Source organism: Asterias rubens, chromosome 1 (genome assembly GCF_902459465.1).
Source record: "Asterias rubens chromosome 1, eAstRub1.3, whole genome shotgun sequence".
In the NCBI taxonomy this organism is placed as follows: Eukaryota; Metazoa; Echinodermata; class Asteroidea; order Forcipulatida; family Asteriidae; genus Asterias; species Asterias rubens.
The window spans coordinates 30,230,524-30,251,692 of NC_047062.1; the positions used below are offsets into that span (position 1 = coordinate 30,230,524).

The 21,169-nt window shown below is 38.9% G+C and overlaps 1 protein-coding gene across 1 annotated transcript; it reads left to right on the forward strand.

Moving 5' to 3' along the window:
* LOC117293995 (WD repeat-containing protein 20-like) lies at positions 1-13,762 on the forward strand. Its single transcript, XM_033776516.1, has 4 exons — positions 1-264; positions 8,561-8,746; positions 10,424-11,593; positions 12,185-13,762. The coding sequence occupies exons 1-4, from the start codon at positions 19-21 to the stop codon at positions 12,221-12,223; spliced, it is 1,641 nt and encodes a 546-aa protein (XP_033632407.1). The 5' UTR covers positions 1-18; the 3' UTR covers positions 12,224-13,762.
* The last annotated feature ends 7,407 nt before the right edge of the window (positions 13,763-21,169 follow it).

The following is a 21,169-nucleotide window of genomic DNA, read 5'->3' on the forward strand; positions in this document are numbered from 1 at the left end:
AATTTGTGACTTCCCAAAATGGCGGCTTCCGAAGGGGGTGGAAAAGACGAAGTGAAAACCCAATTTGGGACGCGTGAGGGAACGTATAAACTGATGACTCTGTCTGAATATTCCTGGCCCTCGAGAGCTCCGTATAATGTTCAATGTTGCCATCCAGTTAGGGTGTCATTTACGAGTGTGGACGATGGATCTGGGTGTAATGACAAAATTTGTTTCAATGTGGGCCGAGAACTTTATTTTTACCCGTACAAAGGTGTACGGAAGGTGAGTTATGCATTAATTGTTGATCGTGAATGGTGAACGTTCTTTTAATATTTATTGTGACACTGATTATGCTGATTGTCTGTCTCTTCATTAGAAAAGTTCTGGGGAGTTCATTTCATAAACATGTTTAAAGCAAATTAACCCTTGATCTTTTGAAGTTGAACATGTTGAATGATACTTTTGCTTGTCATGCTTGTGATCATCATTCACTCAGTGTTTTTCTTGATCGAATTCATAATTTCATTTTCACTTTTGAAGAGGGAGGTCCATATTTTCAGAAATCTGATCTGTATGGAATGTGATTGTGAAACATTTATTGATGGAAAGTTATGATTACTCATCTCAAGTCTAACTAAGAATAGATCCTGCATACAAACTTGTTGTTTTGCCAAACAAACAGCTGGATAATTCATATTTATAACCTATTTTTTGCGATAATATAATCGTAACCCTCCATCCTCCCGACAGGTTACGATTACTGCAAGGACTAGGATATACCTAGCAATAGTTTTATGGCGATCATATTCTCCTTATTATTTTCTGTCATGACCATGTTTCAGATCAACTAAGCAGTTCGTACTAAACCAAATTTACTAAACTTTTATTGTCATTCTTCGAACAGCATGAACAGCTATTGCAATATCTTGTTTATGACTCTTTAAATACTAAGAATGATAACAATAATAAGTTTTAAATCATATTGCTTTATCTTTGGGTGTCTTAAAGTGCTATCATTTACTTCCAGAGAGGGTTTTGAGAGACACATTTTATGTAACTTGTAATGGTTTAGTATACAAAACAAGGTGCTTTGGCGCGATTAGCAGCAACTGCAAGAAACACCAGGGCAAAAACCCCTACTCCTTGTGATAAAGTGTAACTGGGTTCTTTCACATGCAATACTCAACACACGCTTTACGCCTCATCCGAGGGACGTAGCAATAATGTTAAAATGTCTTTAAAAGGTCAAGATCAGGACTCAAACCCATACTCCTGTTGATCAGACACAACAGATTTTGAGTCCGATGCGCTTGGTTTAATTTCTGTCTCCATGGTTTGATTGACTGCTCTGCCATGGGCCATGACGCGCCAGGCGTACAGGTGATAATACAGGCCTGAATTTTCAACTTTCATTTTGCAAAGGGCACTTCCATTGGAAAATGTTAAAGTCAATGGGAAACTTTTGAAGGGGCACCAAGGCCAAAACCAGCCTCACGTGTAATTCCAGGCCTGCACAAACCTACTTGTATAGGTGACTGAACTAAAGTTCAATTCATATCTCTATTCAGATTTAGAAACACAATTTACACATGCTCAGATGAGAGTGTTACTTGATGAAACGTCTGCTGTTGTTTAATGTACTTCACACATACTTAAATGTGGCCATGCAATGTCAATGTCTAATGTGTTTCCTGCAATGTGCACATGTCCTGATGTACGTGTGTAGCTGCAAGTAAACCAGTGTCCAATTTCAAAGCAGAAAATACTACCTTAAAAATTCCTGCAAGAAGCATAAATGCTTTGTCATACTGTACCTCATCAAAGTATGAATTATGCAAATTACTACGTCATAACAATGTTTACTACGTTATGTATTGGAACATGTAAAAAAGCAAATTAATAGATATAAGATCATTTCTAGGGTTAATTGATGGGCGTTTACATTACATTTAAAAGTTTCAAAGGCATACTATTATTTATATGGATGTGTATCCTATAAATGTACGTATCTCAGCCTCTTTTTACACTTTCATCACGTTTGTACTTTTCTCAACATGTAATTTTTCTAATGGCTCTCTGAGTGGCCTTATGAAACAGTTGTGAGGTTGGACTTCGAGAGATGTGCAAATTGTACATCAGGGGGGCCGAAGGCATAATTGGCTGTTGACCTTTATGGCGGACTGACCATCTTTGTTATTCTCAAGTGAGCAGCCAAGTGGGCATCATCGTTATGGTGTTAACTACCCGACCCCCCCCCCTCCCTCCCGCACAAGGATCCGTACCAATCTCAACGATCATCTTCCTGACTAGAATTCACTGGTGACTTTCCAATCTTTTCCCTCGCCATGACAAAAAATAAGACTTTCCTCAACCCCCATAAGATGTAGGCCCTTTGCATTAAGTGCTTGCCTTGATTTTCACCGGGGCTGCTTCTAGTAACGAGCAGCCCACACTCTTGCTGTGGTCTGCTCCTTTTCCCCAAGCACCTTAAACATAATTCCACCCGGGGAGGGTAGTGCAGACCAATTATGATAATGGTATTTTGTTATTTTGTTTGAGATTATAACATTGCCACATGGAGGGATGATGATAAAAGAGGAAAAGTCTACAGGCAAAAGAAGCTCCTCTCTCTGGTTATGCAGAAGTCGAGTCCGACCGACGACAGTCCCAACCATCTGGCTTGTTTATTTCCAATGCATGGCTGGCCGGGAATGATTTTATTCAGCAATTTTGCATAGCAAGACATTTAGACTCAAACTTATTTTGTGCACACTGAATGCTGATATTGAGTAACAAATCTTGACAGGGCTGTATGCTTCGTTTTTGAAAGGGCAAGGGCACCAAGGCATTTTCTCGTTGGCAAAGGGCACCCTATGAGGAAATTGTAAATTTCTACTGGAGCATTTCAAGAGAACCAAGGCAATGGCAAGAGGCAACAACCGCAATCGCCTCCGTTGCCTCCGTGAAGATTTGTAGGATTTGTAGGATCTTGATTTGCTGACATTACATTTTGTGTAGAATTTTGCTCTGCTATACAAGCGAAATCGCTCACTGGTCAGTGCAGGGCTCGAATTCGGGGGGGACAATCCTCAAGACCACATGACTTGCAGCTCAGAATCTTTACTGGATTGGGATTTTACCAGACCAGAATCAAAATGAGAAGAGACTAGAATCAAAATGAGAAGAGACTAGAATCAAAATGAGAAGAGACTAGAATCAAAATGAGAAGAGACTAGAATCAAAATGAGAAGAGACTAGAATCAAAATGAGAAGAGACCAGAATCAAAATGAGAAGAGACCAGAATCAAAATGAGAAGAGACCAGAATCAAAATGAGAAGAGACTAGAATCAAAATGAGAAGAGACCAGAATCAAAATGAAAAGAGATTAGAATCAAAATGAAAAGAGATTAGAATCAAAATGAAAAGAGATTAGAATCAAAATGAAAAGAGATTAGAATCAAAATGAGAAGAGAACAGTCATGTACTGTATGCTTTGTTTTTAAAGGGCAAGGGCACCAAGGCATTTTCTCCTTGGCAAGGGCACCTTATGACTATGAGGAAATTGAAAATGTCTACTGGAGCATTTTAAGGGCACCAAGGCAATGACTAGTGGTCATGTAGGCAATAATACATACATCACTCCAAGTCATGCAAAACATTGTGTCGTTGAGAAGGATGGTTTTTATTGTCCTCGGTTTGGCCATGGTTTCTGCTACTTGAGTCCGTCCTTCATAATGCATGCATACTGCACTTCACTTTGTGTCTGGCAGGCCGCATGGAGGTTGTCGGCAAATGCCGTAGTAGCACTCATGGTTTGTGGCCACACACACTAAAATCTTTCAGCGTTCTAGACTTACAGTGGATATTAAATTCTTGATGGGGAATCTATTGATTGAACTTTATGTAAATCAGAAACTGGTTTGATCGTTTCGGGACGTTGAGCCATAGGTCCTGTGTGTAATGTAACAGAACCCAATTATACCAATGAGTTTAAAACTTTTTTTCTGAGATGCAAAATTGCGATACAACAATTTTGTTGTATTGCATTGGAAACCCTTACAAGGTGCATACCTGCCATAAAATGGCGAAAAAATGAATATAATAAAAACAATTTTGTTCACACCTGAGCAGTCAGTGTGTGAAAGAGGTGCTCCTTGAGAACTGCGTATTATTCTTAGAATATTAGTATTGAGAAAACTAGTCATCCAATTAACTAACAGGCATGCAACTCTTCTGCGGAATTCCGTGTTTTATTTTATTTTTTTTTTTACTTTTTTTTTTTAGCCTAATATATGCCTGGCATTAACAGTGTACAACTACAATCATGTAAAATAAGCCTAGTACATGCTAAAAATGTACCTAAGAGCATACTGAACCTCAACATTTCCTAGGGTACCATTGTGGGTATCATGTCCCGTGGCGTTTCGGCTGCCTCGCTCCGCACTTGCGTTGTGCCTTTGAAAAAAAAGAAAAACAAAATTCAACGGGCAGTTGCATGCCTGAACTAAAGAGGAAGGGAGAACAAGTGCAGAACAAAAAATAAGTTTGAAAAATTAACGCTGTTTACTTTGTCTTTCAAGTCTTTTGGCATTTCTAGACATGTCCTTATATAATAATAATTATAGGGCCTAACACTACAAAGACATTTTTAAAGGGCCTAATGCAAAAGCCTCTAAGCGCATAAAGAGTTCAATTTAATATACAATAAATGAAATATACCATACAAGTAAGCAGTTTACAAATAAGTTGCTTCAAACAAATGAGTTTTTAACAGAGACTAAAAACAGAGTTAAAGAACTCGCCTGCGAAATATGCAAACAGGAGCTTGAATACTATTCCAAGGAAATGGAGCAGCGTAAGAAAATGACCTTTGACCATAAAAATATCCCATAAGTTGTTTCCTTGTGAGTTGCAGGCAAATGTAATCTAGGTCGGATGTCTTCTTAGATAAATTGAAATTGTCATAATCATAACTTGCATGAGATGTGATCAATTAAAGAGGGATTGTTGTCGTTATCATAGCATGCCAGTGGCCGTACATGGAAATTACGAACTCTAACCCAGTTAAGTCCTTTACTGCATGGCGTGCTGGCCATCGCATCACAATCCATCATTTATTTGTGATGTGGCGGACAGTTCTAAATATTGTTACCCCCTGGTTTAAAAAAACAATTCCCTGCCTACAATACATAAAATTAGCGTACTAGTAGATATTTGAAAGATACATATAGTGGTGTCTACTTTCCCAAAATTGTTAATTACCATCCCCTTATTTACCAAAAATGATGTATATTGTGAAAATATTTACGTCAAATATTGCTTACACGTACAGAACATTTAACAGAAACTTGCCTTAATCGAACCACTGTGCCTTATTCATTTAAAGCCATTATACATTTTTGGTACGGAAAAAAAAAAAGTTCACAGGTTTACATATAATTTACAGGCTTTACAGAAGGTAATGGTCTTGAAATATTGTTCCATGAAATGCTTTACCTTTTTGAGAAAACATCAAAACAATATCAATTCTCGATAGCGAGAATTACAAATTTATTATAAACACATGTCATGACACGGCGAAACGCGCGAAAACAGGAGTGGGTTTTCCCGTTATTTTCTCCCGACTCCGATGACCGATTAAGCCTAAATTTTCACAGGTTTTTTATTTTATATACACTAAGATGTGATACACGAAGTGTGGGACTTGGACAATACTCGTTACCGAAAGTATAATGGCTTTAAACTCCAAATATATTTGATCTAAAGTGCAGTTTCGTAAAAATTTAAGCATCTCTTAAATACCGTTCTACTCATTTATTAAATGAGAACATACATGTATAATTAGGCCCCTTCAGCTGTTGCAAACGGCTTACCAACCAAAAGGACCATGTTCATATTAATTGTGTTGTCATTTAAAAAAGACACTGCTAGGGTCAAAACGTCAGGCTTTGAACAATTTTTGTCTTATTAAATGATAGATCTATCTGCTTTTATCATGTACTCCTAGCTGTTTATTGTGATCCTTCCTTCTATTGGAGTAAAAAGTGCACATCCTGCAGACCTGGAACTGGAATTACACACAAACCATGGAGACAATTGATGGGCTCCGTTGCCCCTGGTCTTGGCCTTGGTGCCCCTTCAAACTTTTTTGTAATGACTTTAAAAATGTTCCAGTGGAAGTGCCCTTTGCAAGACTAAAATTGCCTTGTCCTTTTTTAGATGAAATTATAGGCCTGATCTTATAGAAGTTCATGCCTTGCATACAGCATGGAGTGCACCCACTACAAAATATCACAAGGTTCACACTACGGCAGACACTGACAACCGAAGTGTTTTCATGCACTTCCTGCGGCAAGTCCTTCTAAAGTTGATGCTTTAATCAAGATTAGTCCCGTTGATGGACAGCATCCGACACGGATTGCACGTCCTCCTCATTTTACGACGTCAGTTTTACACCACTGTCTCACAAAAAAGGTTGGAAAGCAAAGACGAGGGAGGACAAAATTGCCCAAGACGTGTGAGGATCCCTCAAGAGGCCTGCTGGCTAAATGAAATTTCTAGCGTAACTACCCGTATCAAATAACAATAGCCATTTGCACATGGGCTGTTAGTGCTCAATTCATTACACTGTTCTTCATGTTGTTGTTAGTGTTTTAAGAATACACATCGGTGTATGAGTAAAAACCAAAATTAATATTCTTTATCCCCGATGCAAATTTAACATCTATTATATCGTTGGGGTACCCGCTGCCAAAACATAGGATTCGAACTGCCTCTAGCTATCGGGCAACCTCGGTAGTCTAGTTGGTAAGACACTGCTCTAGAATTGCAAGGGTCGTGAGTTCGAATCCCACCCGAGTAACATGCCTGTGACATATGTTCACAGGACTCGGGGGGAAAGTACTGAGTATACAGTGCTAACACACGTATGTGTATGGGTAAAAACCATAATGAAAATACTGTTCCTGTTATCGGGAAAGCCAAGGGCAGAGTTTTCACTTGATATTGTCAGAAAACGGGGCATTAGTTTGATTAGTATATGTAGCTTGTGCTTTGTATTAAAAGGAACGTTCATTATGTTGGCAAAGCCTAGGAAGAAGTGCATATAAATACATTTACAATGGCCGTTTCCTCAGAAAAAAAGAACAGTGCTCCTTTAAAATGGATGAAAAATGGATTAGTTTCAAGATGCATTTCTTGAAACATGAACGAATGTTCCAATCCATCCCCTAAAAAATGAGACTGTGGATAAGATTTGGTCAAAGAATTTGTTCTTTGTTTTAAATTGTAAATTTTTACTGGCATTTCAAGGGCACCAAGGCAATTACCGGGGGGGCATGGAGGCAAGTATCAGGCCTGGTACAAATGTACCTTCTCTTTAAAGGGCAAACCCTGGTATGGGTCTTATCTCTTATCCAAGAGTTTTGGTAATAATTCTGTCACCAATGTAAAAGTGTTTGCTTTTGGGTGGTACAGTATCCACTGAGTGGGATGTTTCACACTGTATACATACACATGTCTTCACCTTCAAATAAAGCAAAAATGGCATTAAAATAAAAAAATCCAATTTGACCTGACCTACATCTTGTTCATGCTTCATGTAGGTTAGTTCCATTCAGACTCAGCAAATTTTGTGCAAATATTACCTGGTGATGTATTTGCAGCAACTCAGTATTTGTGTATCAATGCAAATACAGTTTTTGATAGTCAAACATGGCAGTGCATTTACAGTTTTTAAGTGGCCACTCTTTTTGATTTGTATGTTCTCCTCATGGAGTGTTCCATTATTATGTCTGCTGTATTTTCAGCTCAAATTTCATGAACAAGATCTACATTAGGGACTTCAATTCCATCACAGTAAAGGTTTAACGAGATTGTTATAAAAAAAAAGTTGGCTGTGCGATTTACAAAAGCGATTTGTTCAGAACACAAGTCTGTTTGTCTTTTTGTGTTCATCATATCTTTTGACTTTTATGAATAATTCACATTGAGTTGCCTCTGATGGTTTGGCATTGGAGGTTTTTTATTGCCACAAATTGCCCCGGAAATGATCATTAATCATGTAGTATTCAAGCTCCTAAACAATATGACTACTGCTGTGTACATGTACACTCCCCTTACGTTACATGTTGTACACAGTGTATCAAAATTCATTTGTAAAAACATCATGTCCTATAAATTTATATTAACCCACAGCACCCACAGCAATTGCTGTGGTGCCCAGTGCTTTTGCTGCACGGTGCCCTTTGCAAAGTGCCAACACAAATTTAAGTTGTCCTCATAGAAGTGTCCCTTACCAGATGAAAAATGCGGTGCCCCTTCAAAAACAAAATTCAAGGCGCTGTGTGTTCAATCTTAACTTCTAAGCAAATGTTGATGTCACAATTACAAATTACTTTGGTAATATTTGACTCGTCTTATCAGGTGCTTCCCCCTTTTCCTTACAGCAAAATAACTTTGAATTCCCTCGATCCTGTGTTTCTGTAAACAAAGCTACCAAATCGACCAAACCCCTTCATAAAAGGACAAATAACACAAGTTTTTATTTCCTTCTATCCCCTGTTTCTTTATAACAAGGCTGCCGACTTGACCAAACCCCTGGATAAGAGGACCTACAAAGGTGGCACCCTTCCGACCTGTCATTCGATCAATCAGTTCACAGCGAGTGCCCAAGGGATCTCCCTGTTGGTCGGTTTCTCTGCTGGTCAGGTGCAGCTGATCGACCCAATCAGAAAGGACATTAGTAAGATCTACAATGAAGAGGTAAGAAAATGAAGTCGGGGTCTAACGTTTTCCAGTAACTTGACCAGGTAACAGGACCAGCAGCCGATTTCACGAAACGTAGAGGCCCAATTTCCTAAAGAAGCTAAAGTAGCAAAGCACAATGAAATTATGCTTACCAGAATTAGTTAACCAGCCAAAGTGCCATGTACAATCTGTGACTGGTATCCTGCTTATTTTTGCTTAGCAGAAAATTATGGAGCACTATTTGCTATCTCCCTCCACCCTACGACCTCTCCAGTGATTTCATTGCATGGTGACCCAAACTTGCACAACTTCAGATACAGATAGTGGGAGAAATTCATGTCCTACCTTGAGTAAAAATCTATAGGATAGTTGCAATACAACATCGCAAATGGGAATGGGAAATGAGTTAACACGAACACGAAACTTGCACGTCACCCACCTGTAGTGTAATTAGCATACTATCATTCTTTTTCATTCACCATTTTACCTGTAGGCAAGGTCCAATAATTACCGTTTCAGTCCTTCCGCTGCTTTTCCCCCCAAGGATAATTTTGTTTGACAGAAAAATAGGCCAGGAGCATGCATTGTAATGAATCAGACATATCATTGCATTGTGAGGACATAATTTATGACAGTAAACTTGTAATATTTCATGGGTAATAGCGGCCTCGCACTCTCATTGTGTACAGCACAGAGGAAGAGTCCTTGTAGGGCTAGGGTAATAGTTACAGTACATAATGTGTTTAACATTTAGTGGTAAGAAATAATGTATGGTTTTAAGTACCATCTTTTCTCATTGCCCATGAACGCTTAGAAGTGACCCAATACTAAAAAGTTAGATCTGGGCTTCAACTGGAATCGGGGCTACTGACATTACTGCATTTTCTCTTCTTAAGAATAACTTCATGTTTATATTTCATGATACATAAATACATACTGATACATATTTCCCAAGACAGTCTTTCAATTAAAGAAGAGCCCAAGGCATAAATAAAGCCAAGTAAATCACTGTTAACTGAGTTTAGTCAAGACGATTGGACATTGCGTGTGTCATGGATTGTACATGTACATCATTCCAGTTGGTTGCTTGTCGTGGTTGGTGGCTGACTAAGGTCATGGTTTAGCAGGCCTTGCATAGGTCGGATTGTAATTAAGGTGTTGGTGCTGCGCCTTGTGTAATGCACACAAAAGTTAAGAAAAGGGGCTCGCCCCCAGTGCTTCTGGATTGACTGTTTAGTGCAGCATCTCTGAGCATATTGCAAAATACAGATTAAGGCCTGATACTTCTCGGAGGCAACAAAGGCGATTGCCTCCAATGCCCCCTGCCGTCCTGCCCTGGTCAATGCTTTGGTGCCCTTGAAATGCTGTAATTACTGTACAATTTCTTCATAGGGTGCCCTTTACTGAGGAGAAAATACCTTGGTGCCCTTGCCCTTTCAAAAACGAAGCATGCAGGCCTGCAGATTCCATGTTAAATGTGTGCAGGCCTCCAATCCTCTCTGTCCAGAGCTGTTGTCGTTAGCTCTCAGGTTTGCTACTTCTTTAAAGTGCACGAATGTCAGTCCACCTAGCTTTCGGCCTTACTCTTTCAGCGCCCCTTACCAAATGAAAATTACAAAGTTCAAAGCCTGGTGTGCATTACAGATGAATCATGGTATCAATATTAATACAAATTTGTATTTTTGTGCACAGAGGCTCATTGACAAGACAAAGGTCACCTGTTTGGCTTGGGTACCAGGAACAGAGCACATGTTTCTTGCGGCACACTCCAGCGGCCAGATGTACCTATACAATGAAGGACTTCCGCCTGTTAATACTCCACCACACTACCAGCTCCTCAAGCAAGGGGACGGGTACCAGATCTTCACCTGCAAGAGCAAGTCCACCCGAAACCCAGTCTTCAGATGGGTGCTCGGAGAGGGCTCCCTCAACGAGTTTGCCTTCTCCACGGACGCTAAGTTTATCGCGTGCGTATCGCAGGACGGATTCTTAAGAGTGTTTGATTATGATACCATGGATTTGCACGGATCGATGAAGAGTTACTTTGGAGGATTATCGTGTGTATGTTGGAGCCCTGACGGTAAGTATGTGGTTGTAGGTGGAGAGGACGATCTAGTGACAGTGTGGTCGTTCATGGATAAGAAAGTAGTGGCCAGAGGTCATGGTCACGGGTCATGGGTCAGCGTGGTGAGTTTTGACCCCTTCACAACGGCGGTGCTGCAAAATGAATCGACGTTATACGGAAGCGACGATGATTTCAGTTTAATGAACAGCAGAGAACGATCGTACAGTAGCCACTCGAGAACTTCTATCATTAGCAGTGGCGAGAACAGCATCACCCAAGTGTCGTATCGCTTCGGATCTGTTGGACAAGACACCCATCTATGTCTGTGGGAATTCACCGAGGACTCCTTGCGCATGTTCCAACCGCCGATACGTACACGGACAAACACGACGCTCTCCCTGGGGCAGACCTCGCTGTCGCAATCGAACAATATCGCCTCGCATAACAAGTCCACGGGCAACGCGACGGGGCACTTGGACAGCAGTAGTATAAGTAGTAAGTTCTCCAATCTCTCGTTAACGACGGACAAACACAAGGACAAACACAAGAAGGACAGTGTGTCGAGCAAGAGCAGCATGCACTCCCATAGTAACAAGATGCACCTGCGTATCTTGGAGGAGGGCTCTAGGGTCGGCACCCAGGTGTGCCCTCGTCTGGATGAGGTCCTGATGTTGGAGCCCCTGGTAGCCAAGAAGATCGCTCAGGAGAGGCTGACTGCCTTGGTCTGCAGAGAGGACTGTATAGTCACAGCGTGTCAGGAGGGCTTCGTCAGTACGTGGGCAAGGCCAGGCAAAGTAGTGAGTATTTAAGAGTAATAATAATATCAAAGTCTTATATAGCACACATATCTACCTAGCAAGGCACTCAAGACGCTTAGTGTAAAAACTAAATATACATTATATCGAAGGATGGATTATTGAAGTTATGAATTATGAGATCCAATTATCACCTTATAATGGTTTACAAGGTGCTACGGCGCATACAGCAGCCACAGCCAGGAACACCGGGGCGAACCCCTACTCTTTTCGATAAGTGCACTGGGTCCTTTTACATGCGTTGCACAACACATGGGACCAACGGCTTTACGTCCCATCTGAAGAACGAAGCAATGGTTAAGTGTCTTGCTTAAGGACACAAGTGTCACGGCTGGGGATTCCAACCCACACTCTGCTGATCAGAAACACCAGAGTTTGAGTCCAGTGCTCTTTAAAACTGCTAGACCATGACACTCCATGTATGCTAGCCTTTGCTAATGCTATCTATTGAATTTAAGCACATGGAGCGATAACAAAAAAAGGAACAAGTAAATATTTGTAATTTTTCACCAAACATTCTTCTTCTTTTTTATATATTAATTTTCTACATATTTCTGGTTTTGGTTTCTTCAGGGAGTAGTCCATTCAGCCACTAGCGGGACGGTCGTATGAAAAATAGTCCGACCAAACGATAAGCATCAAAAGGAAGACTCGGTCGACAGACTTGACTACCAAAGGGACCTGACAACACGAGACCAGGATCGACAGCCTCTCCATTCTTTTCTCTCATTCTCGGACTTTGGTGTTTGTAAATTGAGCTTTTACTTTTGAAATAAACTCTTTATTTCTGTTTCAGTACATTGTAGGAGGAGGGGGGGGGATTCATTTCTGTTTTTGAGAATAGTCAGTTTCCTCATAGGGTGCCCTTTACCGAGGAGAAAATGCCTTGGTGCCCTTGCCCTTTCAAAAATGAAGCATACAGGCCTGAATCTGCCACCGCCAATATACAGTAATAAAATTAGCGAGAACTATACTAACAGAGAGAGAGAGATCATGAGGGAAGCTTTAAAAAATAAAAAATAAATGAATATTATTCAGTTTTGGAGTTAACACAACACAAATTGTCTGCAGGCTTGTCGCTAACATCTACCTATTCTGTACATTTGGCCATATCGCAACCCGATCGTGAAATCTAATATATTCAAGGCGGCCCACAAAAACTATTGAAATGTGTAACTCGAGGAACAATTCTAGATAAATTTTAGGTATTTATTTCACAGGCATGCAACATGTCCCTATTCTTGAAATAATTAAAACCGATACATGTAGCTGACTGTTAGTTTGTTAAATCACATAAGACTAAAAGCTAGGCCCAATTTCATGGCTCTGCTTACCGAAGTAAAGAATTTACGCTTATGGAACCAGGGAATTCTACGCTTACGTCAAGCGTATGTCACAGGTTAGCGGGAAATTTTGGCTTGGGTACTCCATGTTACTAGGTATTCTTCGCTTACACAGCTAGCGCAGAAACTCGGCATCGTAAGTGCAGAAATCGGCAGCTAGCAGAGCCTTGAAATTGGGGCCAGATCTCATGACCAATTCATTGTGCCTTACCCAGTTATTTGCTGAGAAAAACAGACGTCCTCACTGCTTTTAGAATGGGTCCATTCATGGGTACAATGTATATATATACTCTTATCAGATCTTTAACAGCATCTGAAATAAAAATTGAGAATGGAAGAAGGGAATAAATAAGTTGTTTATCATATTTTCTGTCCAGTTTTTGATGGTAAAGGAGCTAATATTACAAAGTCAAATATGCTGAAAGGGAAGGTATGCCTTTGGTAATCACTCAAAACATTTATAACCAACAAAACTTCCTTCCTAAGAAGCACTGCAGCTGTTCCTTTAAATGTATAACACTGAGAGAAACAATTCCTTTGAAAGAGAGAGGGATTAAAAACATTTAAATCGGAGAAACAGTTCTGCTGGAAATGTTTCTCAGATTGCATATTCCAATTACGGATTATTCTTCCTGCATGGACATAACTGCCCAGGTATCTAAAAAGCGCCACCACCTTTTGAAATGAAATTTACACAGGTTAGTTTTATTGTATTTATCTCCATTTATATAGGATTCTAACAATCAACCAGTTCCAAAAACCAAAGGTATGCTATGCCTTTAAAGGCACTGTACACGTTTGGTAATTGTCAAAGACCAGTGTTCTCTGATATAAAACAAGCCTGTGAAAATTTGGGCTCAATTGGTCATCGAAGTTGCGAGAAAATGATGACAGAAAAAACACCCTTGTTGACAAATTTGTGTGCTTTCAGGTAGGAATAAAAGACTTCTTGCTAGACGTCTTTTATTATTTTAGTGAGAAGTTACCTCTTTCTCAAAAACTACGTTACTTCAGAGGGAGTCGTTTCCCACAATGTTTTATACTATCAACAGCTCTCAAATGCTTGTTACCAAGTCAGTTTTTAAGTTAATACTTGTTTTGAGTAATTACCAAACGTGTACCTTCCCTTTAAGTGATAACATCTACAATTTACACATTTCTTGGGAATATTGTCAACAAATCTGATCTACCCTCATGCATCTCAATTGGTTCGTCCCTAGTTAGATGGTTATTAAGTGCTGTTTATATATATTTATTTGCCTTGATTTGGCTGTGGGCCATGTGTGGTCGTTGTGTGTGTGTCGCTCGACGGTCATTCACACTACAGTTTGTTATCACAAGGTGTAACCATAGGCCTGGGCGACTAGTGAAATTTACTACTCGACTAGTCGCACCTCAAATAGTCGCCACTACGACGCTAGTCATGACTTGTTATTAAATCCCAACATGTATTGCGGCATATTGTTTGCAGTTTTGCGTGATACTTCTAGCAGGTGTTAAAGTCGCATAATTGTTTGGAAGCGCACAATTTGCAAAGGTACCTGTCACGAGTTATCCACATGATATAGTTTGTCAAACTATATGGATGGGACTCGAACCCCCAAACCTTGAAAGTGACCACAAGCAGCCCCGGGGTCATATCTTTTGTTTACAGTCATTGTTATTCATGATTTCCTTTTAAGTTGGAGACTTCATGGACTTGAAGTGAAATGTGGAAACAAAAGGAAAAAGAGTGTAAATGGCAATAACTTGGCATTCATTACTAAAATTAATGTGCAAATTTCTATCATGTATATATCTGTGAATCAATTAATTTTATATATAATAACTATGACTTATCAAAGATGTAGAAATTCGTTATGTTTTGGTAGGAGATACTGTATGGTTCAACTAGATTATTATTATTATTGTTTCCTTCATTTTATAATAATCATCTTCTTGTGCCTGTGATTGTTCCTATATTGGAAAGCGGAAAACGTTATATAAATATACTGGGCCAAATTTCATAAAGCTAGTTAGCAGAAAATACTGCTTGACAAATTTCTCTTCTAAGCAAAAATTGACTAGGGCACCAGTCACAACAATGTAAACTTAATGTGATTTTGGCTGGTAACCTGTTTCTGTTAAGCAATACTTTTCTTTGCTTAGCAGGTTTTTGTGCTTTCAGGCTTTATGAAATTGGGCCCTGCTTGGTTGGTATGATTAAGTTGGTTAACTGAGCAATCCGTACTCTTTGTTAACTGAACAATCCGTAATCTTTGTTTTCTTCTTTTGTGTGACTCAAGGTAAACTATGTTAATTAAAAGCACTTTGGTTCATTCTTTCAGCACTGCGTTCGTGGAAACTGAACTTGTTCTGTTGAAAAATAACATGTGAAGATGATTTTTTAGTTTCATGAAACGCAATACACTATATAATGGGAATTGTATTTTAAGGTGAAATATTTAAAGCGTGTTTTGGGTTTTTTTTTTAAGGGGGGGGGGGGAGGGGGTGAGGGGATGATTGACCCAAAATGTTACCCTGATAGACAAGTTTGTAATACTGGATAACAGTCTTCTTTGCTTTGCTTTTTTCTCTTGCTGTGTCCAATTTCCCCCCACTATTTTGCCCAAAGTTGCCCCTGCCCCATGGATCCTATGCCTAAATTTTTGTGTATGAATTGATCTTGGTTCCAAAACTCTTTTATCTGCCCCTTGTACAATTTTCAAAATATAACAACCTTGTCTAGCAAAATGTGTATACATTGTGGATCAGGCAAAACCTTAAGCTAATGTACATGTAGTCCCGATCGTTAACCATGCAATGTTCAAACCAAATGAATTAAAACATTTGATTGCGAATGAAGTAATCATGCTTGTGTTTATAATGGCCAAGTCTATGTGAATGATTGTGAATTTATAACAAATACTGTGTTACGAATTATCTTGGGAACTTGTGTAGCTTATGGGACTACAGATATTTATATTTGAGGAAAAAAGTGTCCCAAAAACTGCATGGTATACACTCTTGCTTCGTGGGATATCCCTGATTATTTTCAAAATTTAACTTGTGGATGTGGATGTAAATGTACAACCAATTAAAATTGCGTCTTTCCTGTATGGTGGGTTTAAGGTTCCATTGATACCTAGCATTTGACATGATTACTAATTTAAGTTGCAAGAGTTCCTCTTTTTTTCTTTCTTTTTTTTTTTTTTCTTTTTTTTGGGGGGGGGGCCTTTTTCTGATTGATGATATTGAAATGAACATTAAAAGAACAGTTTAGTTGCAGTGATAAGAACCCTAGTCTTGGCACAAGACGTTCTTATGTTGTTTGTTATACTATGCATCCATTGAATAGTTTGTGTACCACAAACTGTGATGATAAATAGTGTCTTGAACTAAGACTAATAATACTCAAATCCATTAGGCTCCGCCCACTTCATTGCATTAACCATTCACAACTGTGACAGCATGCATAAAAGTCTGGACAAGTTTAATCCTGTAAGAACGTGGACCACTGGGGTGCGTTTCCGCAGTCGTAACCAATAACTGTTTTGGTTGAACTTGCCGTTGGTTGATAACTGGCCATTTTACACACCCCTGCTGCCATTAGGTTTGCTGTGATGTGTTGCTATGCGTTGCTATGGTGGGCGGGGCTTAATGGATGACATGAATAATCATGAATAAACATTTTGTTAACCTTGAATAATTTAACCACCTTTGCTGACAACATAGACAGGTTACTTAATGTTATTGATCTACGTTAAACTCAGTCGGTGCTGCTGGTTTTACATATTATATTAATGAAATGTAAATTCTTTTTAATTGTTATTCTTCATATTTTCTTTTGCAATTGAATGTTTCTTTCTAATTCTTGAAATAGTGTAAATTTATCTTTTTGTAGTACAAGCTTTGATTTATAAATCAACATAAATTGTGTCCCCTGATAAAGTCATTTATGTTTTTCACACAATATATTAAATAATTTATGTGGTTTTGTTGGTCGAATTGGGAGAAAAACAAAATAAAAAGCTGATAAATTCTGTATCTGATCAAATCTATACCAAGTCACCGTCTTAAAATAAATTGAATAAAACCTGCATTAACAAACTATACATGTAGTTTCTAATTGTAAACTGCTAATGAAAATCGCAAAAATTCGAATGTATTTATGCATTGCCAAGTATCACTGATGACATTTTTCATTCAATGTCGCGCATCACATCAAGCGCAATGCCTTTTGCGACCACTACAAGCATTTTGGCACAAGCTGTTTGCGGTCGCTATGGTCTCTAAAGGGATAAGCAGCCTTATGAAATTTGGGCCCAGGGCCCAAAATCTGCCTTTGTATGAACATAATATTTTTGCATGAGTAAAGCAAAAGCCCTGATGTTTAAATGCCTACATACCTTTATGCATCATTTGGAAGTGAAGTCGCTCGCAAAGTTTTCCAAGATGAGTTAAATTTTTGCTGTCTAGCGTTGTTTTGCATTCGCTCAATGAAGAATGTGGCAGTCTGAAGTCCTGCGGCTGTATAAGAACATGTATTATGCAAGTTACTCATAATGACCTTTCAGATTGTTAACATGGCTGGATAAGCCCATTGAAAATGCACCCCGTTTTGAATTGTAAACGGGGCTTAATTTCATATAGCTGTCATGATCAAAACAAGCGAAGATAATTCCTGCTTAGCAGAAACAGGTCACCAGCCAAACTATCATGTAATGTTTATCATTGGAGACTGGTACCCTGCTAAGGTTTGCTTGGCAGAAAACAAATAGCGAAAGCTTTTATGAAATTGAGCTCATGTTGTATTGGTGGTTAATTCAGCAGTTTTCTTTTTTAGAAGTGATTAATATATAAAATGTAGTCTTCAGTAGGGTGCAGCCATCTTGGATTCCTGCATGTCAAATGAGTAGACCTTTCTATTTTTGAAAAACAAACCGCGCTGGTAGCAAAACATTTCACTGGTTCACCGATGTTGTATCTAAATTCAACATTTCTGAAAACGTTCAATCAAAATACATCCCATGATTGGTTGCTTTGTTTCCAGCAAATTCAACCGAATTTTTGAATATTTGTGTCAAATTACTACAAACTGTGGCTGTCTGTTTTCGCTTTTCATTAATGGCTTCCCAGTTTTCCAACCCAGGTTGGCAAAAAGGAATGAAAAAGTAGTGGCAGGATACAGAAAGTTTTGTGACGTCGCAAAATAGAAAGGTCTATAGAACCAAATCGTGTGTTGATGGACAGTAGTCTAGCTACCTTTATGGTATGGCTGGAATTGGTAGTCATTATCACTATGGCATACAGGGAACTTGACCAAGATGGCGGCATAATTTTGATGGTGTATTTCTAAGGGTTGGGGGCGCACTCATTGCACAGGCCTGGAATTTCATCTTTGAGAGGGCAAGGCCGCTTTCATTTTGAAAAGAGAACTTCAATTCGAAAACCTTAAAGTTAATGGCAAACTTTTGAAGGGGCACCACCAGGGGCAATGGGGGCCATGGTTGCCTGCGTGTAATTCCAGGCTTGATTGTTTAGTATGCTAGTCTACTTATAGACTTGACTCAAGTCCCAATCCCGTGCCATCCCCAGAAAGCTACTGTTTTGTGATGCTCTGCATTCCAAAACCTGTTCCGCATTCTCGGGACCACATTTTGACGGCGAGTGCACACTGTACTGTATGCTACGGGTTGTTTCATGTGAGTTGAGGTAATAGCTTAGGGACCCTCTCACACGAGAATGGGACTTGAATCAAGTCTAGTCTACTTAGGAAACTTAATGCCATAAGGCAAAGCAGCCTGTATTCTCATTGTCAGCTGAAGAGTATTATTCAGTATCTCTAGCAGTGTAATCTAATCCAACTATTTTTCATAAAAATTGAAAATGACTTGAAGATATAATTATTTTTTAAAAAGAGAGTTAATCAAAAATGGATAAAAAAATCAAATAAATAAATACCAAAACAGAAGTATATATGACTTTGTGTAAAAATATGCTATGTATTATGTACCTGCACATTGGATGTGCAGCCATTTTTGTTTTCTTCTGAAGGTTATATAATGTAGATACATTAAGTTTAAGGGTGTTTAATAATTATTTTGGGGAAGGTTAACAAATAAATTCCTATACAAGAAGAATATTTGTGTACTGTCTGACTGCTTACCTTTTTGACTTGAAGGTGTCCAAACTGTTAAGAGCTTCAACTCCTCTATAGCCTTTGAGAAAGACTCTGCTAGGGTCGAAAACGTCAGACCATCAACTATTTACTGAGTTTCAAAAACAGTAACACATATAATGTGCTTGCTGATCAGAAATGAGCAGGGAACCAGGGGCAGTCACCATCAGTAAAACATCACTTGGCACTTGGGTCACCTGTTTTGGCTAGCCAACAATTTTCTGAGTTCAGCAAATGTATGTGTACTAGTCATTCACTGACTCCAGGGGTGGATTTCACAAAGAGTTAAGACTAGTCTTATCTCGAGTTAGGACGAGTAACTCGTCCTTTTACTTGTCCTAACTTATGTAGGATGGGTTCAATGCGTCCTAGAATCTTTGGATACAGAACTTAACTCATCCTAAGTCCTAAGATTAATCCTAAGTTGGGAAGGGTTTGGTTAAATCGTCGGCTGATATTCGGCATAATCTCAAAAATGCTACCACCTTTATTAATGAAATTTCCCCCGGTTAGTTTTGCTGTATATATCTACAGTTATATACGATTAAAACAATCGGAAGGCCCCACAAACCAAAGGTAAACTTCGCCTTTAAAATATTCTTGGTGTGTCATGGCATAAAGGAAATTTTGGTGTGAGAAGGAACATACGACTCTCAATTAAAATTTTCCAAAAGGCACCATGGAAAGTGTGGCCATCTCGATTTTACTCCACTCCATATCATTTGTAACCAAACTGAGGCTGGACGAAATAATAGTCTGGTGCCATGTTTGCACAATGAATGTTAGCATTCAGTACTGTTTTGGACACAGAGAACATGCATGACCAAGATTGTGACAGTGCGATAAAGGTATGCAGTTGTCGTTAGTTAATATGAAACCAGATGTAATATTATTGCTCAATGGTTCAGCAATGTTTTCAGGAGAGTCGTTGAAATCCGATGTACGTGCTAAACTAATCTTAGTCTTATTGAGAGACAAAATTATTTTTGTGACATTGTTTTGACTACTCAATCTCAAAACTACAGCACCTTAGCAAGTAATTTTTTAAGGGAAGCTTTCTACCATTATTATCTTTAAACCGTTCAAGTTTAACGTTAAACTGTGGACGTTAGTGTCTTGCCTCATACAAAAAGTACCCAAACCCTTTAAAAAGAAATCTACATGACCTGAAATTCAAAGAGAGGGCGAGGACTACGGAGTGAACTACGGTGAGCATAGCGACACCCTCTTCTCAGTTCTGAACTATATTTTGCACATCATTAACAAATGAAAAGAGATTTATTTTTAACCAGTCGTTCAGATCAAAATTTCTGATACGGAATGTGGAATTTGAGACGTTGCCCACGCCTCAATGTTTGACTGCTTAATTTTAGTTTATGGAGACCTCCTGCTAGGGAGCGTCTGCAGTAGTGTTGTTATACATATCATATGAATGGCAGTCACTTGTGCAGGGGCAAGTCCAACAATACATAATTAAAACACCAGTATTCCCCGTTCTAGGATTCTTGTACATTAAAGGCAGTGGACACTATTGGTTATTGCTCAAAATAATTATTAGCATAAATCCTCACTTGGTGACGAGTAATAGGGAGAGGTTGATAGTATAAAAACATTGTGAGAAACGGCTCCCTCTGAAGTGACACAGTTTTCGTGAAAGAAGTAATTTTCCACAAATTTGATTTCGAGACCTCAGATTTAGAATTTGAGGTCTCGAAATCAAGCATCTGAAAGCACACAACTTCGTGTGACAAGGATGTTTTTTCTTTCATAGTTATCTCGCAACTCCGACGACCAATTGAGCTCAAATTTTCACAGGTTTGTTATTTTATGCATATGTTGAGATACACCAAGTGAGAAGACTGGTCTTTGACCATTACCAATAGTGTCCAGTGTCTTTAAAGGCATGAACACCGTTGGTAATTGTCAAAGACCAGTCTTCTCACTTGGTGTATCTAAAAATATTCATAAAATAAAAAACCTGTGAAAATTTGAACTCAATTGGTAGTCAAAGTTGTGAGAGAGTAATAAAAGAAAAAACACCCTTGTTGCACAAGT

Excerpts from the sequence above, each read along its gene's own strand:
- LOC117293995 (XM_033776516.1), top strand. The coding sequence starts at position 19 with ATGGCGGCTTCCGAAGGGGGTGGAAAAGACGAAGTGAAAACCCAATTT. Across the intron at positions 265-8,560 it reads CGTACAAAGGTGTACGGAAG|GCTGCCGACTTGACCAAACC; the intron begins GTGAGTTATGCA and ends CTTTATAACAAG. Across the intron at positions 8,747-10,423 it reads GTAAGATCTACAATGAAGAG|AGGCTCATTGACAAGACAAA; the intron begins GTAAGAAAATGA and ends TTTTGTGCACAG.